This window comes from Talpa occidentalis, unplaced genomic scaffold (assembly GCF_014898055.3).
Source record: "Talpa occidentalis isolate TD23 unplaced genomic scaffold, MPIMG_talOcc4v2.1, whole genome shotgun sequence".
Classification (NCBI taxonomy): Eukaryota; Metazoa; Chordata; class Mammalia; order Eulipotyphla; family Talpidae; genus Talpa; species Talpa occidentalis.
The window spans coordinates 114,306,044-114,333,149 of NW_026555331.1; the positions used below are offsets into that span (position 1 = coordinate 114,306,044).

Sequence of the window (27,106 nt, forward strand, 5' to 3'; positions counted from 1 at the left end):
TCATGGATTTTGAACTTGACCAGTAAATCATAGTGATTTAATGTTCCATTGAACTCTTTGGTGCTTTGCTCCATAACTTGAAAGTAGCATGTGCAGTAGCATGTGCAGGTATTTTGGGACCACATCTATTATTTGCCTAATGATTTTAACTTTGCCATTTTTGTTTTGATTTGCTGATATTATTTTCCATCCTGGATGTTTTTTGTTTCAATTAACCAAATTTATACTTCTTTTTCTTATGGCATCTGTATTTTAAGTTTTATTTGCAGAAACTTACTTTAATACAACATTAATGTCTTTTTAGATTTTTTTTTTGAGTTCAAATTTTTATTGAACATGTTACAAAAGACCTTTAGTCAAAAAGACCAAAGCTCATGTCTTCATCAGACTCCTCAGATTCTTCTTTCTTTGCCTCTACTTTCTTCTCCTCAGCTGGAGCAACAGCAGTGGAAGGAGCAGGGCCACCTGCAGGGGCAGCCCCTGCAGCTGGGGCAGGCCCACCAGCCCCTACATTGCAGATGAGACTTCCAATGTTGACATTGGCCAGGGCCTTTGCAAACAAGCCAGGCCAGAAAGGTTCAACATTTACACTCGCTGCTTTGATGAGCACATTGATCTTATCCTCAGTGACCGTCACCTTGTCGTCGTGCAAGATGAGAGCCACTGAATAGATGCAGGCGAGCTCCGAGACCAAAGTCTTGGTGCGGGCAAGGGCTGGACAGACGCTGCCGGGCGCAGTGCTAGTCACCGGATGAAGTGAGGGGCTCACCCCAACACAGCCTTAGCTTCCTCGGAAGGACCGAGCACCTTAGCGACAGCTGAGGAAAGCTCTTTCTAGATTTTTTTTTTTATTTCCTTTTTAAGCATTTCAAACTTCAATCTATTTATAGTTTATGTTGGTGTATAGTGTGGTACAATTCTAAACATATTTTTTACTTTTTTATTTTTTACAAACTGCACCATATTTGACCCAACACCACTTATTGATTATTTCTCTATTTATTTACTAACTTATTTACTTACTTATTTTAAGAATAACAAATGTTCATTCAGAAATGTGTAATATATATTCTTCTTCTCTAATGCTGCTTACTCTCCTTTAGAACAAAAGAGGAATATATGGGGGTGTAGGAGAGTGAGAGGTAGAGACACAAGGAATAGCCCATGGGGATGCCCACAGCATCCCCATGGCCAGGTGGCCACAGCTCAATGGAACTCTGATAACCAGAGCACCTGCCAAGTTCTGGCACTGAGCTAGAGTGTGAAACCATGCAGGGAGGCTCTTTATCACTGGTAGCAGAGTCCAGTGATCCACCTATCCTCAATAACTGGGAATCCAGTTCCTGCTGCCTTGGGGAGCATTCGGGCCACAAAGGGGAAAGTCAACACCATTTATTAAAATATTCATCTTTAGTTTACTGATTTAAAAGGTTATCTTTAACATATACTAAATTCTTAAATGTGTATGACTATATTTCTGACTTTTTTCGTTTTATTTCTTGCCTGTTTTTTCATATGCTAATACCAGTAGTTTTTGAGGCCTTATGATATAGCATAGTATCAGGTAAGACTAGTCCTATCTTCTTTTTTTTTTATAAAATTAATTAATTAAAAAAAAAGATTTCTTTATTTATTTATACAAGCACTGGGTACAGTCAGAAACGCGGGAGGGTGAGAGAATTCACCAGAGTCAGAGCAGGGAACAGAACAGGTGGAGTGACGAAATACACTGCTGAGGGGAGCAGCGGGCATGGCAGGAGTGGTCTGTCATGCCATGTGGGACCCTCGCCAGAGGCCTGAGGTTGAACCGGCTCTGCAGAGGCTGCGGGCAGCTGTTGCACCACCAGGGGAGGCCCTAGTCCTAGCTTCTTTTTCAGACCACTCTCTGATCTTCTAATTTGAAATTTTTTTCCATATGAACATCAGAAACAATGTATCTACTTTCATAAAAATAACTTGGTATTTTGTAAGAGTCAATTTTGAATTCCTAAGTTATTAAAGATAATGAACATCTATATGATTTTGTTCTTCCCATCTACAGCATGACAAATCTTTACATCCAACTCTACATTTATGCCCTTCAGGAGTATGTTAAAGTGTTGTTCAAATAAGAATCATTTCTTTCAAAAAGGATTAACGTCCGTTTTATGTTTTATTACTCCCAAACTGATAATTTGGAAAGCATGTGTACATATATAATCTGACATTAATACATCCTCCCCTTTCTTGTGGGCTAGTATACCTTTATGAAATGTCTTAATTTCTTCATTTTCTGCTGTGTCCTTTCTTTTTTTGTGTGTGCTTTGTTTTAATATACTTATCCATTTGCTTTAAATTTATTGTATGTTTAATGGAGGACTTTTGTTATAACCTATAATGGTGTCCCTTTGTATTTCTTCATTTTTGAAGGCATTAAATAGATTGATGCAGAACTATGTTTTATATCATGTAAACTTAATTTGGTGTTTTTAAGACATACTCTTAGTTGAGAATTTAGTATTTTAAAAAAGACTTAAATAGATTTTATTCTGAAACAAAATTGTCCATGTATTTTTAAAGCATATGTGTAATTTTTTTTAAAAGTTAGTAAGTATGCAGTGGAAAATAAATTGTAATCACCACTTGTTTTTCCCTGCTGTTATTAGAGAGTCTGTTGCAATAAATCATATCATATAAATAAAATAAATCACATCAATAAAAATTGATAAGTGGATTATAAAGTGAAAAATATGGACATGCCAGTAAACATTATATTCTATGACTCATAGGACAAAAAATTATACAGACTTTATTTATTTATTTATTTATTTTTTATTTTTTATTTTTTTTTTTATAGAGGCATGCTTTATTTATTTGTTTGCTGGTTTGTTTGTTTGTTTTGTTTATACATGCACTGGGTACAGTCAGAAGCGCGGGAGGGCGAGAGAATTCACCAGAGCCAGAGCGGGGAGCAGAGCAGGCAGAAGGACCGAAGCACACTGCTGAGGGGAGCAGCGGGCGGCAGGAGAGGTCTGCGCACCATGTGGGACCCTCCTCTGGTGGCCGGGAAGCAGCCGGGGATCGAACCGGCGCCGCAGAGGCCGCGCGCAGCTTCGCAACCCAGCGCTCAACCGCTGCGCCACCGGGGAGGCCCAAAAAATTATACAGACTTTAAATTAACATTAATAATTTAAATTTGATCCTATGCAGTTGATCAAAGAGAAAAAATATTGTTCTGTAGGCAAATTGTAGACAGAGTACTCATATCTTTAGACATATTGTAATTCACAAATTGTATTTCCTAATTTTATATAATAAAATAGAATTGCTATTAAGACTTTAAAAGATAAAACTCTAGGGCCTCCCTGGTGGCGCAAGGGGTCAAGGAGCAACCCATGAAGCTATCCGCAGCCACTGCAGCACAAGTTCGATCCCTGACCAGGGAGGTGACCCACTTGGTCCAGCAGACCTTTCCTGTCTCGCCAGCTGCTACCCCCATCAGTGTACTTCAGTTAATCTGCCTGTTCTGTTCCCTACTCTGTCTCTGGTGAATGGTCTCACTTCCCACACCCCCAGGCCTCTGGTCTCTACTCCAGTTCTTGTATGCATAAATAAATAAATCTTAAAAGATAAGATAAAACTCTATATTCCAAAGTGTCAATTTGAGAACTTCTGCTAAGTTTAACAAGGAGTCTGTGGACAGGCTATTAATCTAATCATGTATCAATCTATTAAGAAAATGATCACATATGATATTATATCTTGCAGTGCAAGATGGCATATGTGTGAGGGAAGCATCATACATATTATTTTTGCTTGGAAGCCTATTCTGAAGCTTGTACATGAAGTTCATGTTACTTGAAAAAACTGAAATGAATTGCTATATTTTTTCATAGCTTGTTATCTGAAGAAAAATTGAGGGAAATGTCTACCGAATTCTAAATTTCTCTCATATTGTAGGGAAACAAATTGAAAGGAAATATGTAAAGCAACAGGTCTATTCTCCACCCAGTTATCAAGGCTGTAACTTTTTTTTTAAAAGTGTAGGCTGAAAATAAACCCTTTCCTAAATGGGTATAAGAATTAAAACACGGGCCTTCCTGGTGGCGCAGCGGTTGAGCGCTGGGTTGCGAAGCTGCCCGCAGCCTCTGCGGCGCCGGTTCGATCCCCGGCTGCTCCCCGGCCACCGGAGGAGGGTCCCACATGGCGCGCAGACCTCTCCTGCCGCCCGCTGCTCCCCTCAGCAGTGAACTTCGGTCCTTCTGCCTGCTCTGCTCCCCGCTCTGGCTCTGGTGAATTCTCTCACCCTCCCACGCTTCTGACTGTACCCAGTGCTTGTATAAATAAATAAATAAATAAATCTTAAAAAAAAAAAAAAAAAAAGAAAACACAGTGAACAAGTAGGAAACAGCTGTTAAGCCATTGTTCACAGAACTTAGATCTTTAATATTTTTGGCTACCATACATTACTAAAGTATTCCTGTTACTCTCATTGACAATTATAGTTATTTTATATAACAAAACCTAAAAGCATATGCTGATTAGGGATTGTCCTAAAAAATATGCAGATCTAAAAACAAACTTAGTACACAATAATATTGAAATTGAGAGAAATCTGGCATCTTCAGATTATGAAAATAAGATTACTGATAATAGAATAGACAGAATTATATCACTCTGCAAGGGGTTCTTAATGATCTTTGATAGATGAGACATGTGCATTTTTAGTTTAGGTTATCTAATTTGACTTGATTTTAGAGAGCCCAGAAGTTACTTCAAGCCAGCAATTTGTTTAATTGGAAATACAATCTTCACCACAAGTTATCATAACTTTCTCTGCCTCTGAATAACGGTGAACACTCTTGTTATTGATTAACATGAGATTTTGTTAATATCATGGAAAGAAAAAGGATATAATTGGATTCACTTTAAATAGAAAATTGTTGGGTGAAGGGAGGTATGTAGATTATAATTGCTTGAATTCTAAAGAAATCTAAATTCTTCTGAATGCTTCGTGAGATGAAAGGTGGCTTCAATTTAATGTGGAAAGTCTTATTATAACTATGTCTATTAAAGCATAATAGACATATGGAAATATCTTGTGACTGAACTGAAGTTCTCTCTTTCTCTCTCTCTCTCTCTCTCTATATATATATATATATATATATACAGTACATTTATTGTGTTTCTGTAAAAAGCCAAGATTAAAAGAAGTCTTGATACTGGCAAATCCATGGACTATTATGATTATAGGGGGAGAGTTCTATCATTTGCTATATTACTTAGGACTCCTTTGTTATGTTTAATACATCCAGGCATTATCTTTTAAGACTAAAACTTATTCAGAGTGGCTGACATTAGAATTAATTTTGGTATTTGAATACATTTTCCTTCTTACTTATTGGCCCCTATGATTGTCCTGTGGTATTTCAGCAGAGGCTAGTTAGCTTTAAAGAACAATAGATTTTCTTTGTTTAACTGATTTCATAGAGCTTAAGTGCTTTACCCACATGCTTTTAAGGGATGCCGAAAAGTCCTAGAGATTTCATGGACAATTATGCAGTGAACCTAAGTCTCTCTAAGTAAGAGTGAGTTGGGTTTTCAAAATGTAGTTGAAGGAGAATTGAAACCACGTAAAGCTTTTAAACTAAATATTGTCATTAAGGTTATTGATATAAGACTATCACTGCTTTAGGAGTATGATTCTGAGAAATTAATACTTTTAAACAAATATGAAAACTTAAAAATGTAAAATAAATTTTTAAGTGACTAATTGATTTACCAGAGTAAAGATAAAACTATGATTATACATCCACTCTTAGAAAGCCATACACCAAATGAGCTTTTTAAAAATATTTTGTTAAAAATGTAAACAAAAAGCACTTAAATAAAAAAATATATGAATTATCTGTGAAAACATGTTGTCCCATAAAAGATTCCATGCTAAAATGTCCCCAGATTTTCAGACTATCCACTGAGACAATACCAAAGTCTTTCCTATGGAGGGGTAGGGTGGTGGGCACTTGAAATCATTTTCCTGACTTCAGGATGAAGCCATAGCCAAGGCTCCAAACTATTAGACCTAGGAGCTTGGAATTTTGCTGAGGCTCCTGGAGCCTGAATTTTTTTTATAGGGGAACAAAATAAGACATCAGTGTAAAAAATAATAACAGTACAAAACACAACAAAGCAAAAACAGACAATTATAAATCAGAGACATCCTGCAGGGGAGGAGGAGGGGAGGAGGGGTCAGAGGGAGGGAAGAAGGAGCACAGGGGACTGAGGTGATGGTGCAGCGTGCATTGGTGAAGGAAACTCTGTGGGGACTACACCTTAGGGGGTGAGGGGAAGCAACTATTGTTTAAAAATGAACAATGATGTGAAAAATAGAAAAAAAAGAAAAAAGAAAAAAAGAAATAAATGAAACAAAAAAAATAGAGTAGTTGTAAAAATTTGTTAACTATCCAGATAGAATTTTAACTGATACCATTTTTTTTAGATTTATTTATTTATGCATACAAGAACTGGGGTGCAGGCCAGAGATGTGGGGGTGAGAGGATTCACCAGAGACAGAGCGGGGAACAGAACAGACAGATATACTCAAATACACTGCTAAAGGGAGCAGGCTGCAAGACAGGAGAGGTCTGCTACGCCATGTGGGTACCTCCTTGGCCAGCTCGGGATTGAACTCTTGCTGCAGTGGTTTCGGATACCCTCATAGGCTGTGTCTTAACCCCTACGCCACCAGGGAGGCCCTTAACTGATATCATTGTGAGAAATAAAATTACATTTAAAGCATGTATAATAGGTATGTTTGTATATGATAGATTGACTTAGTGTAAATCTCTCTTGCTTTTAGACCTGGCATATTGCTGAAACTGCCAGTTCTCAATTATACTAAAGCAATATTCTATGTTCTGTGATAGTCTCTCAATATTCCCTTGTCCCTACAGGTGACACTAGACTTTCCTTGTTGTTAGCAGTTTCCTACCTGAGTTGTCTTTGTTTCTTCAATCATTTCTTCCCATGGCAACTGGAGGGAGTTTAAAGGAAATCTTTGCATTTGTCAGTATGATTAAAATCTTTTAATGATTTCCCATCAACCTTAGATTAGGGTTGCTAGATAAAATATAAGATAAAGATGCTTGTCATGCAAAATATAATATTGTGTTATTATAGATGAGACATTTGGTAATAAAATGATTTGTTATACATCCATGTGAAATTACAGTTTCTATATTTATTTGTAATAAAGCTATCTATATTTATTCACTAAATCTGTTACCCTACTTTAACTCACAAAATAAATTCCTTCCAGTAGTCTGCAAACCTACCCATTCTGGGACCAGTCTGACTTAGCATCATCATCTTGTGTCTACCTCATTTTTTAACAAACTTCAGGGTAACCTGTTAGTAAATTGGAAAATCAACTTAGTGGACTCTACCTGCATTAGTAAAAAAGAGAAAGAAAGGGTTAGAAACAAAATCATAGTATAAAGAAAAATGTTTCATAAAAATGTGTGTGTGTGTGTGTGTGTGTCTGTGTGTATGTGTCTGTGTCTGTGTGTATATTAAATGGTGATATAAAATTAATTTCTTACTGTGAATCAGAACTAAAAATGTTGAAGGCCTGTGCCAGCCACATCATCATTCAGTCATTTCCTCAAAGGTGTAATTGCAACCACTTTCCTACTTCAGTCCTTTGCAAATTCTATTTCCTTTGCCTGAAATAATTCTCTCCACAATACTTGGTTACTTTTATGTATTTAGCCACTTGGCTTCTAAATTTAATGGTACTTTCTGAAGATGCGTAGTAACAGCAGCTTCTGTTAGATATGCAGAGCCTGTGAGGCCCCTCCCCAGTGATCCATGTCAGATAAATGTATAGTTGGTAACAGTCACACATGCACACACCTGGATTTTATTTTAATTTACTATCAAAGAAAAGTTGGTATTTTTCTGAGTTGTTTCTGTGTATTTAGAGCAACTAATGTCACATTTTATTTTGAAGGTCTAATTCATTATCTATGTTAAGTGGTCACAAATATTGAAATTTAGAACAGAAATTTATTTCCTTATTTTGGTTGATGTAATTATTTACACATTTTTTTTTTTTTTACAGTGTGTAAATACCTGATGATTGGAAACTGAATGTCTGTGGAATGTTCTGTTTTTAATCCATAAGAAGGATACATATCTCTTAGGGTGAAATAATTTGCACAGATATGTTTTGTGGATTAGAGAAAAAACTCTTTGAATATGCTTACATGGACTAAATAGTGCTGATTTTATTCTAAGTGATACTTAATAAAAGACTTTGCATAATGTCACCCTTTTCCATTTATATAGACTTCTTAAAAATGAGCATGCTTGTCTTCCAGCTACTAACAACAGATGTGCTTAGCATAAAACATCAGAAGTACATTTTGCAGACTGTAGCTAAGATCTAGTAAAATTGGAATGAAAATTTGCCTTCAAGGGAACAGTCTGCTATTTTCTTCGGTGAACCTGTTTCATATTTTCTTAGAAGTGAGGGGGGAAAGATGAGTTTCTCAGTCATGCCTCTGCCTCTGTACTAGCACAGATTTTATTTCTTATCAAACTTAAAAATTTAAAAACAGATTCACAAATTCACATTAGCCCTTGTCTAAGAGACTTTCAACAAAAGTTTTTCAGTCGAAGAGTGGAGATTATCTCTAATGCCACTTTTATCTAAAAATGCTTTGATCTGGGTCAAAGAGGAAGGCTTCTCCCAAAAAAGAGAAGAACCATTCTTTGGGCAAGGATATATGAGTAACTACACACTCCTCCTAGCACCCCCAAATAAACTCTCAACATCTATCTGTGGAACAGGAGGGTAGTTAAGTGTTTAATACTCAGACACTTCTGAGTGTGGCAGTATGCCTTTCAAAAATAATTAAAATAAAATAAAATAAAATAAAATTGCTTTTGTTATAGAAAGTTTTCAACCATTAAGCACTCCTTTCAATTTTTCTTTCTCAATATTGCTCCAAATTTGAGAAGCAATAAGGTAAACTGAAATTTGTCAAAGAAAACAACTGCACATGCTTCTTTTAATATTTAAAGGCATTTTTCTAAAATAGTATGACCTATATCACATCAAGTTTCCTTCTAATCGCAATTGTGAGAGGCTTCTAAGTTACTAAGAGCAATCTTTGAATTTACCCCAATATTCTGATATATTATATTGGTAGAATTCTAGGAATACACTGCTTCTTAATAGTAGCTTACAGTCCTATAACACTTTACAAATCCTGAGTCATATTCTTTTAAATTCTAAGTTATACCTTTTTTCTTAAAGTTTTATGAAATGTTTTCCTTGCAAAATTTTACTAAAGTAAATTCAGTTTTAAACTCAGATCTGTTTATTTTTAAATCTCTCTAAGACTTGGGACCATTCTTATTAGATTTTTCCTTGTTCAGTTAGAATATGAAATGATAAGCTCTCTGAATCTATTAATGGTCAGAAAGAACTATGTAGACATTTTGCTAACAGATAAAAAAAAAACATCTTTTCATATAGAGTTACAAGCTTTTATTTCAAGTAAAAACAATGAAATTTTATCTATTTATCCATATTTATCAGATTATACATTTCTAGAAATACTATGTAGCCATGAAAGAAATTGAGCATGTCAGTGTGTACCCCATTTTCTGTGGAACTGATTAGTTTTGTAATGTAACTTTCCTGATGACAAACCAAAAGTTCGTTCCGCATTAATGCACAAATAAAATTTATTCTTTGATTTGCTACTGCAGAATGCATTTTCAAAACTATTCACTACTTGAAAAATTGTGTCTGACTTGTGGTTGGCCAGAAGTCTTGATTGCAGGAGAACAACCCATTTCTAAAATTAGGGGGACAGGCAACTGTTGTTTCTTCCTCAGAACTTGACAGTTGTAGTTGTTTAAAACTAGGTCTTAATGCTTTGCTTAATTGACATTTCATGACATTTAAGCATTTCAGTCACTCATTGGATAAACGCCACTGAAGTCACAATAGTGACTGAAAATTCAAGACTGTAAACTTTTTTTTTTTTTAAAGATTCATTTATTTATCTCTACAAGCACTGGGCACAGTCAGAAGCGCGGGAGGGTGAGAGAATTCACCAGAGCCAGAGAGGGGAACAGAACAGGCAGACTGACAAAATACACTGCTGAGGGGAGCAGAGGGTAGCAGGAGAGATCTGCGTGCCATGTGGGACACTCGCCAGTGGCCGGGGATGGGACTGGTGCTGCAGAGGCTGCGGGCAGCCTCGCAGCCCAGAACTCAACTGCTCGCCACTGGGGGAGGCCCCAAGACTGTAAACTTTTTAGTGATCCTCAGTTGACTTTTTAGTAAGAAAATTCCTATACAAGAATCATAGAAATTAGTGCTAAAGAAACTGACCTTGGGAAAAAAAAAACAAAAAACAAAAAGCTAATTTAGCGTTATGTTTAAAATTTATAATATTGAACACTACAATTTTTATGTTGTCCCCACTAGTTGGTCTGTGCTTGTGTGTCACAAAATATTTTTTGAGAGACTCCTAAGTGTCTCCTCATTTTAGCTTTCCCCTGTCTCTTAATGTGCTATATAAGTAACCTAATTCAGTAGGAAGTAGCTTTAATTATGAGTTTGCAGCTCAAGGCTTTCCAGTTGTACTGAAACTTGTCCTTTAGCATATCCAAATCTTACTATTCAAAACACTGTGAGAATTCTGCACAGCCTCCAGAAGACTCTTCATGCTGAGATTTTAATTCTGATTTTTTTTTTGTTTGTGCACATAGAAGATGAATTGGAATTGTGTTCAAGATGCCAGGAAACATATGCAGACAGCGCATGTAGATCGATTGTCATTTCATGCATATGGTTGAATGGAACAAATTTAAATGTATGGAATTTGGCTCGGCATGGCAAACCACAAAGGGCACTGTCTATATAACCTTGGTGGCCGTGGGAATGCACCTCTTGGCTCTCCATCTACTTAAGACACTTAAGGGAGCTTAAGTGTCTGCAGGCTTGGAAGCTGCACTCTGAAATTCACATTGCTGCTTGTGCTAAAGGGCACCCCTCAGACCTTTCCTGCCAATCACTAAGTCTGGTAGACATACCCAGGCAGTCATGTTCCTAGCAGATGCAGCACTCCTCTGAAGAGTAATTTTGACTCAAGGACTCATCAACCTCACCTAACTTCTTGGCATGGAAGTCAGAGCTGCCTCCACAATAACTAATTAACTGACTGGCTGACTAAACTACCTCGCTTTCGCTCTTCTGCTTTCCTTTTCTATCAGCCTTACTTGTATCATGGTCTAATTACCACAAATCCTCCCTTTGCTGCCTCCCCATTTACTCTGAGTCTTTTCCCCTATCAGTTTTTTTTTTTTTTTTTTCTCATTTAATCCTGTTTGTATGCGCTTCTCAGCGGGCCAGGACTAGTACAATAACCAATACTGACATTGCATAATCTTAAAGAATTCACTCTGTGAATATGCACAGCTGTGTTATTTTGTTATTATAATAGAGTGCATGCTTGCTACAAAATATTCAGAGAAGTCAGAAATAATTTTATAAGCAAATTGAAATAAATTGGTAAATAGACAGGTTGTAAATTATAAACTAAATGAAGTGCTTTCTATACCTCCATGTCTAAAGATGCAAAATATAATACCTCTTTATCGCATTTATTAACAATAGGAGAAAATGAGTTAACACTGTAAAAATGTCTGCAGAGTGTTGGAATTAGCAAGTAATCCATAAGGGTTAAATATTAACTTATTTTATTTTGAGGATTTACATCACATTTCTAACTTCAGGATTGTAATCCTACCTCCATATGTTTTTGTTTTCATACTGGAAGGTTAAGTTATCACTGAGCTATAAACTGCTCCTTCAATCTTGATCCCCTTGAGAACAGAGATCAGGATTATTTGCTTTTTATTTCAAGTTTCCTATGAAGCCCAAATTAGATTTCTAAGTGGTTCATGTGCACATTGAAGTGTGAGATACACTGATCCAGGAAACTTGCCTATTGGAGTATTCATTCTTTCTACATCCTTCTTTCTAAATAACACTCATGGTATTTGGTGGTATTGTCCTCAGTTCCTGAAATAGCTTCAGATCTATAAGTTTAACTGGTGTCGCTGTTATTCATAACAAGTTTCTTTCAACTGCAATTGAGTTTGTTAATGAGGTGACTTGCAAAGAACTTAAAGATGGTTAATGGTAGGGGAACCAACCATAGATCTAATGTTAGAATTTTCAGTCCCACACTTTGAATTTCTGGGAGTGGATAAGGGCTAAAAGTTGACTCAATCACCAGTGACCAATTTGTTTAGGGAATCTATAGTGTTTATGTCATACAGTATCCATAAGGTCCCACATAGGATTGGATTCAGAGACATTCTGGGTGGTGAATGCGTGGAGATTGAGTATGTCACACTAAGAAAAGGCCTGTGCCCTTTCTGTACATCTTGTTCTATGCATCTCTTCCATCTGGCTGTCCTTGAGTTAAAATTTTTTCATAATAAACTGGTAATCTGGTAAGTAAAATGTTTTTGTGAGTTCTGTCAGTTGCCCTAGCAAGTTATTTGAAACTGAGGAGTGAGTCAGTTTAATACAGAATGTCAGTTCTGTATTAAATTCTGTAATCCTCAAATTTTTATCCTAGTACTATGAACAGCTTTAATTCTAGTATGTTTTAGCACAAAAATATTGTTTTAATTGAGTAAATAAAAGTACTATTTTAAAGGTAAATACCTATTTTTAAGTATCTTGTTTTCTGTGTATATAAACACATATATACATATACAGAAATGTATATGCGTTATATATACAAAAGTATATACATTATATACACAATGTGCATACATTATACACATAATTAATATATAATTGCATACACATATATAATATATACACATTATATATAATGTGTCTTAATGTATATACATAATAAACATATATACAAATGCATATGCATTACACTACATATACATATGCATTACATATATACACATACATATACATAAAACAAGATACATACATACATACATACACATATATGCATATACATACACACATTCTATTATCAGTTATCAGAAGTTTGCAATCTATCAGTATTGAACAGTTAAGCATAAGCCTTGTAGAAGAAATTTATAAACAAATGACTCACATTATTCCAAATTCATAGTGTTGATTTTATTCCTCAGTTATTTTTTTCTCATTACATACTTAATCTTTGGATTAGTTGGAAGTGGAGTAGGACCAGAAAACAAGAATCTAGAGATATAAGCCTAATGACATTAAAGGCTTATTTAAACATTTTTCTTGCTATTTCTTGATTGAAGGATTTTAAATTACTAGTGAAGAGCAGAAATAGTCATTACCATGTGTACTGGATCTTGAGTCAAGACACTGCAGAATTCAGTTTTTACTTGACAGATTTGACCCTTTACATGGAAAGATTCCTGCTTCTGATTAAGAACTAATTCAAGGGTTATTCAGAGACAATTATGTAAAGCCTCCAGATTTCTCCAGTGTATGTCCTCCTGGGATCCAGGTGCTTGAAGCAAAATCTTAAAAGAAATAATAGAAATAGAATTCCCCAAAGATACCTTAGATCATAATAGATAGAGTTCTATTAAGAAGGAACTAAAAATGTATAAATTTTTCCACATCTATCCAGACTTATAAATTACCCCCTATCCATAAAATTATATGTTTAAATACAGGAACAAAAAAAAACCCCTTACTTCCTAGTAAGGAAAAAGAGATTTATTATAGAACATCTTGAGTTTATAACATAGCCTTTAGAGTAGCAGAGTTTATGAAGTCTTTGCAAAATTAGTAAACATAATTTCTTGAAAGTTTACAATTATTTGTAGTACAGTACTGTAAGATTTGTAGATTTAATCTTGAAGATATTAAAGAGATCCCTCATTTGTCAAAGATAGATTCCTTGCAAAGGGACATTTGGAATCATTATCAGGACTAATTCTTGGTATAGTTTAATAAGATATATTGATCAAACTTAAGGCTGATACATGTCGGTTAAAATCAAAAGTGACATATATAAACTACAATGCCAATTTTTTTTATAATCAAAATATAACTGTCATAGTACATTTCCTTCAGATAAGGTACATGAGGAGACAATTATCATAAGATTACTGGTTGACAATAGCACAAGAACTTTGTTTGAGAGTTGGGAATGGAGTGGAGGGGGTAGTAATGTGATTTCAATATTTGATGCCCACAGGCCAAAACAGACAGATGTATCATTTTCTCAATAGAGTCACTGACTCTTTTTTTATGAGGGATTAAGATTTTGGTCAGGGCAATCTCTTCCTTACATAATGATGGATAGCTTCTGCCAAAACTCCTCTATTTATCTCTGTGTATAATTCTGAAAAAATTCCTTCTAGAAGGTACATTTTTTCTTCAACATCATTAATTTTTTAATTCATTTACTTATTGCCAAGTTCTTATTTGTAAATTCTATCTCTGTTGAATTTAGGGTTTAACTCCCCAAGTGAAATCCTGTTTCTCTTCTTCCCTACTTCTTGGTGTGATGCTGCTCTTGCCCTTCCAGTGCGGATTAAACAGTAGATGAAAGCATGAAACTGGATTCACAAAAAGACACACAATATGTTCTCTTTAAAATCACATTACACTTTATATTATTATAAAGTTTACTTTTACTACCATGATTTTGTAGAACAATGATGGTTGATGAAATAACATTTCAAAAATTCCGCTATTATCCATTTCAAAACATGACATTTATTTGGAAGTTTTAGATTATTTGAGACTTGCATTACATTTCACTTGCTACTATATATGTAACAAAAGCACTTAGTGACATTTATATGGTGATTTTGTATGTGGCAGAGAAGCAGTTGATTAAAAATAACCTTTTTATATTTAATTAAACAAGTTATTTTTTAAAGATTTATTTATTCATACAAGAACTGGGGTACAGGCCAGAGCAATGGGGGTTAAGTGGATTCACCAGAGACAGAGTGGGGAACAGAACAGGAGGACCGACTGAAATACACTGCTGAGGGGAGCAGTGAGTGAGTCAGAAGAGGTCTGCTGCGTCATGTGGGTCACCCCACTGGCTGGGCATTAAACTCAAGCTGCAGCAGCTGCAAATAGCTTTATAGGTTGCGTCTTAACCCATTGTGCCACAAGGGAGGCCCCCTAAACAAGTTATTTTAAGGCAAAGATTTTATGAGTTCAAAAATAAGTTACATTGATTTACCTTGTTTCTGAATGAGTGGATAAGCAGTTCAATTATTGTAAAATATATCTCAGTGTTGATCTTTACAACATAAATATTTCTAAATAGAAATACTGGAAGAATATATTCCCGGTAGACAAGCTCTCTTGAGAATAAAAATACTGACAGGTTGTATATGTGGCTAACATTAAATGCTGTGTGAGTGGCCCTTTTTCTTGCATTATATTATTTACTTTTTTAAAACCAATGTTTTGTTTTATATATAGGTGATTTGTGTCTTTGGCTTCTCTGTGATCTCATTTCTGATTGAAACACACAAATTTTTGAAATCAGGAAAATAGTACTCAAAATTCAATTAAAATAATTCTTAGGGGAAATTAGGTATAAATAAATAATAATTTTTTTTTTTATTATTCCCGATCAGGTAACATATTGAGCTTGGCTTTAGAGTTCGAAGCAAGGGTTTAATTTTTTTCCATAGGGCTTTTGTGTTATGAACAGGTCACTACCCTTCACTCTCATAACCCAAATGGAGAAACGTAGATATTTGAACTTAAAGCAGTCTATGTCTTATGACATTCATTTTGTTTATTTTATTTTTAAAGATTTATTTATTTATGCATATAAGAGCTGGAGGGTACAGGCCAGAGGTGCAGGGGAGTGGAGGATTCACCAGAGACACAGTGGGGAACAGAACAGGCAGACTGACTGAAATACACTGCTGAAGGGAGCAGCTGGTGAGACAGGAGAGGTCTGCTGTGCCATGTGTGTTGCTCCCTGGCCGGCTGGGGATCGAACTTGTGCTGCAGAGGCTGCAGATTGCTTCATAGTGTGGTGCTTAACCCCTTGCACCACCATGGAGGCCCCATTTTGTTTATATTAAAGCTGAGAATAACTTTTTTCCCCCCATGTGTTGACGAATATAAGAAGTCTGTAATAGCATTTTCTTAGATTCAGAGATGTGAGTCTGCTTATGTGTGAGGTTGTGCATTGTGATATTGAAAGAGAGAACATGAGAAACTAATATTCTCATATTCCTTTAGACTTTTGGTTATTTATGTTGTATTTAATTAAACTATCTGGTTATTTCACTACATAAGGCATATTTGAATTTCTGGTGATATCAAAGTTAAGTTAAAGCTAATAGCAGGGCCTCCCTGGTGGCACAAGGGATTAAGACGCAACCTATAGAACTTATCTGCAGCCACTGCAGCATGAGTTCAATCCCTAGCCAAGGAGATACCCACATGGCACAGCAGACCTCTCCTGACTCGACCGCTGCTCCCCTTTGCAGTGTATTTCAGTCAATCTGCCTGTTCTGTTCCCCAGTCTCTCTCCAGTGAAACCTCTCACCCCCTACTACTCTGGCCTGTACCCCAGTTCTTGTATGCTTAAATAAATATTTTTTTAAAAAGCTAATAGGATAAAATGTCTACGAGTTCTTTCTCAGGAATTCCTTGATTGATAAATAGAATATAAAAGTACTTTTATTTAAAAAATGTTTGAGATATGTATTTTGTTCCCTAGAAAGAGAAATAAATATTTTTGATTAAACTATGCTTGGTTGACATGTGACTATGATTTGGGATCTCTGATATTTTCAAAGCAAAACACAATCTAATGATTCAAACCCTTAGCTATTTTTAAGTGTTTCAGTTGAAATAGCATCAATTAAGTGCAGTTGGGAATTTGCATTTTTGTTACAACTATTATTATTCTAGGAATTTTTTGCCAGCTGGTATAGAAAAATATTAATAGACAATGATTGCTAAGTTAAAAAGAGATTCATATGTCTCAGCATCTCAGCATTATAATATCTAGTGCATAGGGGGAACTGGTGAGACAATTTCCCACAGAAATTTAGAGCTCCTGCCACTTTCTACTTGTAAGAAGGTTAGATGAGCACACGCAGTTTTACCAAGCTGTTTGTTCAATTAAAGGAGAAACCAGTACTGGTAATAAATAATTTGTGAACTTTTTTTGATTTATACTTTCAACAAATATTTATTTATTCAGCACCTTATATAACAGTCACTGTCTTAAGCACTGGGGATATATGTGAGAGGGGCTGTTAAACAATAAATGAGTTACTTGTAAAATATGTCAAGTGATGATAAGTACTCTGAAGAAAAACAGAGCAGGGAAGAATGGTAAAGTGTGAAAGGTGGTTGGAGAGAGAGAAAAAGTGCTCCTACACATAGAAATGTGGGGGAAGGCCTGGCATGTGAGGGAGAATACAAAGCAAGTGAGAGAGGAATCCTCCGTGCTGCTGAAAAATGATCAGCTGTGGGTCTTAGATGCAATTGTAAGAGTAAGACTCTATGGCGGAGGACTATGGGTGCTTTGGTGGTGGGCAAATTATGGTGACCACACCTGAGTAGAGAAATCCTATATTGAAAAACCACACAAGGATGTTGTAAAGGGCAGGACTGGACACAGTGCAGGTTTTCTGATCCCATGCAGACCGGGTAGAGGAGTCAGAGTCCTCAGTAGTTTTGCACGTTTTTTATTTGGGGTTCACCAGTTATATGGCAGGCAGGGGTGCTGGCTGGGGGGCTGGGAGGCTGGCAGGCCTCCCAGCCCCCAGCAAGTCTTCACTCTATCTGGGCTCTCTGGCGTTTGTTCTGCTGCTTCTCGGCTTCTCTTTCGGCTTCGGCTTCGGCTTCGGCTTCGGCTTCGGCTTCGGCTTCGGCTTCGGCTTCGGCTTCTGCTGCTGCTGCTGGCGTCCCCGTGACACCGCCCTTAAAAAAGCACAGTCTTAGCTCAGCTGAATCCCATCTACCTATGCCCACACCCTATTCCAGGTGCCCGCCATCAGGCATGCATTCAGGACAAGGATCCATCATCTATCCTGATGGCGGAAGGGCAGAAAAGCCTGACATTTTCTTTACCCTACAGATGTAAAATAATGAGCTATCACTAATTAAAACAAACAAACAAACAAACAAAAAAATAAGACTCCGAGACAGACCACTTACACTCGGTATTTTTGTGAAATTTTATCTTTAAATCTGGCCATGACTACATAACTCTACTAAACATTATTGAGGATGTCAGACAGCAATGCCATCTAAAACTTGACAGAAAATTTTGAAGAAATAATTGACTTTTAGTACTAAAATTCAAAGGAATATAGAGTGCAGCCTCATTGTCCTCTTACTTAAGGAATATAATTTATCTAGTATTAGTTATACCAATTCTTACTGATATATATGAAGAGAATGTCAGCTTGGATATGTAGGGGCTTGCTATATGAGAACAAGAGATAAAGATAAAATGGTCTAGGGCGTAGCACAGAGTAAACACTTCAATGGTATAACATATCATTACTTTTATTATTGTTATTACTTCTAGTAAGATATTGGTGTTTTATTTAAATATTAAAGAAGTGGAAAAATAATATAATATTGTAGGGTACGGTAAAAGGTATCAGGCTTTTCTGCCCTCCCACCATCAGGATAGATGAGGGAACTCTGTGATCCTGAATGCATGCCTGATGGTGGGCACCTGAAGTGGGTACACCTGCGCTAAGACTGTGCTTTTTAAGGGCGGCATCACAGGGACGCAAGAAGCCGAGAAAGCAGCAGCAGAAGCCGAAAGAGAAGCTGAGAGAGAAGCAGAGAAAAAGAGGCAGAAGCAGAGAACGCCAGAGAGCCCAGATAGAGTGAGGATTTGCTGGGGGCTGGGAGGACTGCCGGCCTCTTGGCCCCCCAGCACCCCTGCCTGCCATATGCCTGGTGAACCCCAATAAAAGACCTGCAAAAAACCACTGAGGACTCTGACTCCTCCTTTACCCAGTCTGCATGGGATCAGAGAACCTGCACTGTGGCCAGTCCTGCCCTTACAAATATTTAATAGTGAACAAATGCTGACCAGTTGCTAACCAACAATCAAACTCAGTTTGTTAGTCAAAGAAGACTTTTGTCTATTTCCCCCATGTAGAGAATTTTCTGGTGCACCGTCGTCACTGCCCAATGTGAACTCAGCAGGTATATCAGCCCATTAGAAAATGCCAAAGCAAGTCCTCTCTGGCCTCCTGTCCTCTGAATGTACAGAGACTGAAGTCTCATGGGGTGACTAGGAGGGGGCAAGTGTTCAAAGGTAGGCACAAGCACTTTTGGAGTTTCAAATACATTCCACTGGAATTTCACTATCTGTAATAAAAATACCAAATTCCAGCTTTTACTCTAAATGTACAATGCTTCCTTTGACAATGGTGCTGTTTCCCACTGTAGTGCCAGCAGCCAACCAGGCGGCAGAGCAATCAGGTGCTGAGGGGTGAGAAGCCTGGCAGGTCTCCGAGCCCCAGGGGAATCTGTGCTCTTTCTCTTTGGGCTCTCTCTGGCATCGTCTTGTGGTCCTGCGTCTCTGTTTGTAGTCACTCATCCTCTCATTGCTTTTCTGCCATATCAGTTGCACGCAGCTGTCCTTTGCCTGACTCCACCCATATAGCCACCCCTATAGCTTCAGCCTCCAGACTCAGGTGTGCCCACTTGTGCACACCTGCATCATGCTCCAGGTGCTCACAATCCGGAAAGAGTGCCCCACCCATGCACCTCCTGTATTAGCACAAACAAGACCGCAGGTGATAGCCACAGAGGCCAGTGGCTAAAGCCTGGCCATCTTCATTTACCATCCACCCACATACCTCTTTCTTTCCTGTCCAAGCAATTTCTTATGTATCAGGACTTGAGAATGGAATTAACTCTGCAAAGAAGGCTTCACTTAACCTCTATCCTCAGTGGTTTGGGGCAGGGGGTATATCTTCCCTTTCCAAGACAGGTTTTCTCTGCTTTTTGAAAGTTTGCATTATGCTGCTTTACTTTTACGAAAGATTGACATTAGTATGTTTTTGCTAAACAAAATAACTCTGAAAAGAATTTACACTTCTATCACAGAAGGTGAAAAGTGAAAATGGTGGTTAGCTTTGTTTGGCAGCAGCTGCCATGGAGGCAACAGGCACCTGCAGCAGGAAGCATGGCACCTGCAGGGGAAGGTAAAGTATCAGGCTTTTCTGCGCTCCCACCATCAGGATAGATGACGGAACCCTGTGGTCCCCAATGCATGCCTGATGGCGGGCACCTGGAATAGGGTGTGGGCATAGGTAGATGGGATTCACCTGGGCTAAGACTGGGCTTTTAAGGGCGGCATCACGGGGACACCAGCAGAAGAGAAGCAGAAGCAGCAGAGAAACGGAGAAGCAGAACCAAGAGAGAAGCAGCAGAGAGAACACAAGAGAAGGCCAGAGAGCCCAGAGAGAGTGAAGACTTGCTGGGGGCTGGGAGGCTTGCCAGCTTCCTGGATCCCCCGTCTGCCATGTACCTGGTAAATCCCAATAAAAGCCTGCAAAAGCCACTGAGGGCTCCAGGACTCTCCTCTTCTCCTTTACCTGGACTGCTGGATCAGAAAACCTGCCCTGTGTCCTCCTGCCTTAACAGCACCCCAGCTCCTTCCGGAGCCCTGTACTCAGCACGTCAGGGTCAAATCGCCATAACTCTGCACTAGGGCTTGAGCATCGGTCCTCTGTTTCTAGTTATTTGGTGCATCTGCTAGGGAGATCTGTCCTGAAATAGCAGAGAAGCCTGGAAGAGCTTCTCAGGGTGTTCCTCCTGCCGTAGAGCAGACGTGCGGAAACTGTCGCAATATCCATTTGCCGGAAAGTGAAGCCGTCCAGGAACTGAAGCACTTGGCATGGCCTGTGCACCACGGTGGGCCATGCTGCGATGATTCCAGAAAAAAGGTGGCTTTAATTTTGAAGGTCGCATAGATGTATGGCAAAGTTTGCAGTGTGTTTCGAGTACCTGCCTACAAAGAAATGTGTGAGGTTAAACAGCTGTCCTGTTTCCACCCTTCCATGGCGGTGAAATTCGCCGAGGACGGCAAAACACAACTTCAACATGGAGGCAGGCGGGCATAGAAGAAGGAGTAGGCGTTTTAGTGACCTGCCTGCCCTATTGGCCCCAGAGACAATGAGATGTTGATAGCTGATGCTCGTCCTCTCTCGCCTACCCCTCAGTCTCCGGGAGCTTCCTCACCCCAGCCGCCAACAACTCAGCCTAAAACACCACCCTCACGGCCTTGCAGCCTTCTCGATGGCTTTTTGATAGTGGTAAGTGAAACTACATGATATTTCTATTTTGTCTAGCCATGCATTTATTATATACCTCTCCCACTTTTACTGTGCATTGTTATTTTAGATTTTATGCATTATTTGTTATGGTCTGGCAGGTTATCTTTTGCATGTGAGAAAGTTTAGTTTTTTTTCCATACAAATTAATGGCTATTGCTTTTTTTCTGTATGTCCCCTTACAGAAAGTTTCATAAGCTCTTTCAGATAGTGGAGGAAACTTGTGCTATGTCTAGCTGTTGGCACAATCTACTACTTATATTAGACTTACCTATTCCTAAGTGTTTGTCTATTTCCAGAGTTTGTCTGTTGCATTAGTCTGTTTAATGTTGCTTTTAATCACTCTTGAGGTCTGAGTAGAGGACATTTTCTTTTCTTGAGAAGCTCATTAATTCTATACCAACTCTTTCTTATTTGACCTTCACACTTAGGCCACTGTGCACTCACCTTAACAGATTCCTTGTCAGGTATCAGAAAACCAGAGACAGCCGCTTATGCTCTCTAAATAAAATCATTTAGATTAACTTATTCACAGGTAGCCTACAAAACTTGGCTAACCCCACCCACTCTGCTCACCATACATAGAGTGGCACCTATAATGCCATCTAGCTTTTCCCCTGTACCTGGAGTGCAGGGTCCTCTGTGACTCCCCTGCAATGTCTTTTAGTTACAAGTAATGAGAGTTGTGCCTGACTTCCATATGAATATAATTGTATTGTGTCCATCATCAAAAATTGCTCTGCACTTTATAGAACACACAGTAGTTCATTCTCTGGATCTTTTCAAGAATGTGGAACAAATCCTTGACTTCTATGTAGAATAGATTGTATCACCCAGTCGAAGTTTTTCTAAAGAGCTATCTGCTCTTTCCTATATTTCATTAATTTCAAAGTGGAAATTTTATCAACCTGATTATATAAACTTTCATAGAACACACAGCATGTGCAACATCTAGTAGACCTCAAGTCTTCATCTCCCATACTTCTATCCTCTTATCTCTCTTTAGTCAAATAGGAGCTGGTAAACTGGTTGATTATGGATATTAGAGAAGACTCATGTTTGCTAATGAGCAGTTGTACTGTGGCTGAAAGGTAACACCTGTGCACCTACCTCCCTGCTCTCTGCAGGAAACAAGCAAAGCTGGGTATGCATTTAGTAACTATGTAGACTTAGCAAGAACCTGCAGTTTTCCTCCCCCAGACACTATTGGCAAAAATAATTTATGACAGAATTTTATTTCTTCACACACATGCCTTGTATTGGCTTTTATTCCAAGACAGGTTTAATTCCTGGGAAAACAAAACAAAACAAAACAAAACAAAACAACACAACAATATTGAGTTGACCAAGGTTCTGGACTAAACAGAAAAATGGCAAGATTTGTGAAGGAAGCCATATGGCAGAGGTCATGTATCCTCATAGAATCTGAGTACACACACTTGAAAAAAAAATCAACACTTGCAGCCTCATAGGACTAAGAATGTCTTGAGCATTTGAGAAGGTTAACTAAAGTAAATTTAACCTTTTGATTTGAAATTTGGATTGGTAATGGTAAAGGGAAAGAGAAACAGTGTAGGAATCCCCACTTAAACTTAAACAAATGGTCAAGCAATTCATCTGTTTTCAGAGAACATTGCATTGCAGATTATTTGACCCTGGCCCTTTTATTAATGAAGGAAGAAGTACCTTGGTTCTGAAATTTCTCTGCATTCCTTTCCTTTAATTCCCTTGGAAAGTTTTGGATGATTTGCAGGGCAAAGAATCAGAAAATTGGTGAACTGGATAAAATCTTACCAGCCTGTGCCCAAGATTTCTTTAAATCTCTAAGAAAATCTTATTGAAACTATAAGAAAACACATTGGAGTAAGGAATTGATTGACCTTGAAGACCAAGAAATCGCCTCTGGGAACTAGAGAAACCATGTCATTTAAGAGGGATTAAAAGCAGAAGAAAAGAGGGAGAAAAGGTATTAAATGTGAACAAAGAATGCACACATACACACACTCACACACACTTTTGTATTACAGAGAGAAAAGCCATATAATCATATTAATCTATTTCTTGACAAGACGGTTTTCAATGAACATAATTTTATCATTGGAAGTTCTCTTTCACTGGCCAAAATGCCTAGGAAGAGTCCCCACTTTTACCTGCTTTAGTGATTACCGAGGTGATGTCTACTTTGGGAACCAAGATTCTTCTCTGACATCCTAGCAAATGAGAGGACATGACCTTGCCTCCTCCTTTATAATTGCTATGAAATTTTATCATAAGAGCCAAGCTCTGAAGGTGTATTCCCTATGTGATTAGCTGGATGAAAGGTAAAGGAAAGGGTTATGGGTGATTCCAAGTGTGTGAGTGAGCATCATATGTGACGGAAAGGTAAAGGAAGATTACACCTAGAAAACTGTTTCTCACTGTGTTCTCTATTGACTAACGGGGGTGAAAGTCAGATTGTAAGAGATTAAAAAATGTAAAGCATAGAAATGAGAAATTTTGTGCTATGCGGAAAGAAACAATATTTGGGGATTTTACGTGTGTGTGTGTACATGGGAGTACATGCATTTTGCTATTCATGATATAAGGTAAAACATACATCAGTGGGATGGCAGAAAAGAGTATGAAATGCTACATTGTGTAAAAGTTAAATTAATGATGCCAGTGCAATCTAATGTGAATGTGGGTAGGACTTTCATGATGGAAAATGAGGTAGAGAACTAGTTCAAAGAAAATTCTGATAAAAAAGGAGACAGGGTCCCGTCAATGACCTATATTGATTGCTTTTGAGTTCAGTGATCTTGTAATTTATTCCTTTCCCAGGTATTGGGTTGATGAATTTCCCAGTACAGGATTACTTGTCCCTGACTTTTCCATTCTTCACTGTGTAGTTGGTGCAGTTGAAGTACTAAAAACACAGTATTTTATTTATTTATGTTTTATTTTTATTTTAAATTGAGGTAACATTGGTTTACAAGGTTGTATATGAGTTAGAAGTATAGGATCTCCCCCTTCAGTTGTTACAACAGCATACCCCCCACCAGCATGCCAATAGCCCTCCTGTACAGTCCATTGTGCTCTTCCCCACATTGTTCTCTCTCCACCCCCATCACCTCCCCAGTAGCTTCAATTCTATGGTCAGATTTCTAGGGTTACTGGTTTGACTTTACCTGACCCATTGGTTGGTTTCGCTCCATTCCATGACACCAGCCAGTGTTTCTTTCTCCTCTTGACTTATTTCACTTAGTTTAATCCCCTCCAGTTCCATCCATGTTGTCATGTTGTTTCAAATAGCAAGATAAAAATATATTATTTTATACTAGCTGAATGTGGATGGGTTATTAGGATTTGAAACTGCTGAAATTTCAGTTATACTGTGGCCCAGTTTTCACTCTTTTAATCATAATACATTCTTTAAAAAATACAAAACCTCACAAAGTTGGATGGGATTTCAACAAATAAACAATGCAGTTGTAATTACATCATTCCCTTACTTAAAACCACTCAGTGATTCTTCATGGTCTTTAAGAGAACTAAAATCATGAACTTGGTGTATACAGAAGCTTTCTTCACCTCAGTGTAGACCCAATGTTTTTCCTCTTGAACTTTATTTTTCAGCACACAGGTACAATTTGTTTTTCTGAACCCAGAACTCCTCTTGCTTATGCCTTTATATAACTAGGCCTTCTCTTTCCCATTCGACTTTACCTTTATGTTGCAATTAACAGCAATCTCTCACTTATCACACGTTTGATAGACTAATTACTACAAATCAATGCAAAAACCCTCAACAGGGCCTCCCTGGTGGCACAAGGGGTTAAGCACAACACTGTGAAGCTGTCCACAGCCTATGCTGCATAAGTTCAATCCCCTGCCCGCTAGAGAGCTACCCTCATGGCACCGCAGACCTCTCTTGTCTCACCAGCTGCTCCCCTCAGCAGTGTATTTCAGTCAGTCTGCCTGTTGTTCCCTACTGTCTCTGGTGAATCCTCTCACCCCTGAATCTCTGGCCTGTACCCCAGCTCTTGTATGCATAAATAAATCTTTAAAAAAAGTTGTTTTTTTTTTTTTGGTGTGGGACCCTCGCCGGTGGCCGGGGATCGAACTGGTGCTGCAGAGGCTGCGGGCAGCCTTGCAACTCAGCGCTCAACTGCTGCGCCACCAGGGGAGGCCAAAAAAAAGTTTTTAAAAGAGTAACAGAAGATATTGTTATCAGAAAATTTCCAAAGAAAATTAGAACAAAGACAATAGTATAATGAATACTCATTTTCCCATCACATATCTTATACAAATAACTCATGACCAGCGTAATTTCAAGTATATATTTACCTACTCTTCCTTGTTTATCATGTTGTCACAGAGTGCACGTTTTCTATCTTCTGAAGTTTGTAAGTATCTAAAAGATAAATTTATTTTTCCAAAACAATACCACAGTGCCCCAAATCAGAATCTCAACATTTCTCAACTATCCATTGTTTTCCTTAATGTCCCATTACTTTTAAGTTAGTATGAGTCACAATACTATCAGTATTTCCTGTTAAAAATAAGATAACAGGCCCAAAATGGAGTCACTTATGCTAAATTCCAAGTCATCAAACCAAGACTTAATTATACTTTTGGTTCTTCCAGAAGTGGAATCTTAAATCATTCCATCAAAAATTCCCTGGCCAGCACTAATATTTAGGTAATCAACCTGATAGGCCCCCACCATTCCTTAAAGGAAAGAAACATTTAATAACCAACCCACTTCCATGCCAGACATAAGTTCCTTAATTTTTTTTTCCTTCTTGTCATAAAAATCTACCTGTTTGCAAAGCTATTCAGAGCTCCTTTCTATTTGCCTGATTGGATTCAGTTTTTGCTCAAATAAACTCTTAAAGTTTTTACTATGCTTCAGTTACCTATTACCAGTTCTGGTTTCGAAGAGAACCACAGAAGACTGCAACAACCCTAAGAGTAATGAGTAACTCGAGATAGGTACCTATTAAGCCCCTTGAGCTAATTGCTTTTCGCTACCTCTGGAGGTGTTGAATAAGTCCCTCTTGGATCTTTGCTTGTATTATGAGCTTTCAGACTTTATGTGAGCATTTCTTTTTCCAGACCCAATGAGGGTTTTACTGAGTTCAACTTAGACACTGGACTGGGTCCAGAGACAGAATGGATTGGGGACACTGTAATGCCTCAAAGTAAGTAAAATTTTGTTTCGAAGTTGGACAGTTAGGTTAATCTTGCTAAAGATAATCTTTAATTGCTGTGGTCACAGTGGCGATCATTTAAACAGATAAGCTTACCCATTTTGAGATGCCCTGGATATAAAAGGGCCTCAGTAAAACACTCACTAAGAAGGGATGAATATAAAATTATTTTTCTTCTCCTACAGTTTCTGGTGAACAGGATGAAATCTGCTGGGACATTCCACTCTCTCTGGAACATGCAGAAGGGATCCTGGGAAATATGACTGAAGACAGCAAAGGTAAGAAAGTCATTTCTCTTACGTCTCAATCGGTGATGTCTGGTCAAGAGAAAAAGGTAAAATTTCACATTGTTCTCCCTTTCCAAATTCAGAGTGGTGGGCAACAAAACAGGTGTGAGGACTAGAACTTTGAATTGTGACTTATGCATTTGCTTTTGGTACCCATTGGTTACAGATTCTTTCTCTCCCAGGGATAGCTAGGGGCTTCTTGTTTGTCGCCTTTGGTGTCTCAAGAACTTGTCTTAGCAACCGTTAAGTTCGGGCCTACAAAATATGGCCTGGCAG

General features: G+C 37.9%; 2 protein-coding genes across 5 annotated transcripts in view; one reads left to right on the top strand and one right to left on the bottom strand.

The window, feature by feature from the left end:
- Positions 1-352: 352 nt before the first annotated feature.
- LOC119250292 (60S acidic ribosomal protein P1-like) lies at positions 353-19,610 on the bottom strand. The gene is made up of 2 exons (XM_037518051.2): positions 19,411-19,610; positions 353-740 (listed from the first exon to the last, which is right to left on the bottom strand). The coding sequence occupies exons 1-2, from the start codon at positions 19,608-19,610 to the stop codon at positions 353-355; spliced, it is 588 nt and encodes a 195-aa protein (XP_037373948.1).
- Positions 19,611-20,887: 1,277 nt separating this feature from the next.
- The window catches only part of SEMA3A (semaphorin 3A), a 691,723-nt gene continuing 685,504 nt past the window's right edge, over positions 20,888-27,106 (top strand). For all 4 annotated transcript variants that reach the window (XM_054692483.1, XM_054692485.1, XM_054692484.1 and 1 more), the window contains exons 1-2: positions 20,888-21,333; positions 26,729-26,821. The gene's annotated coding sequence lies outside the window, so the exon portion shown is untranslated. The remainder of the gene's footprint in view (positions 21,334-26,728; positions 26,822-27,106) is intronic.

What these genes read in the sequence shown, in the direction of transcription:
- LOC119250292 (XM_037518051.2), bottom strand. Translation starts at nt 19,610, where the DNA reads ATGAGTGACTACAAACAGAGACGCAGGACCACAAGACGATGCCAGAGA. An exon ending in GGAAGCATTGTACATTTAGA is followed by an intron (nt 741 to 19,410) that starts GTAAAAGCTGGA and finishes TCCGGTGACTAG; the next exon opens with CACTGCGCCCGGCAGCGTCT.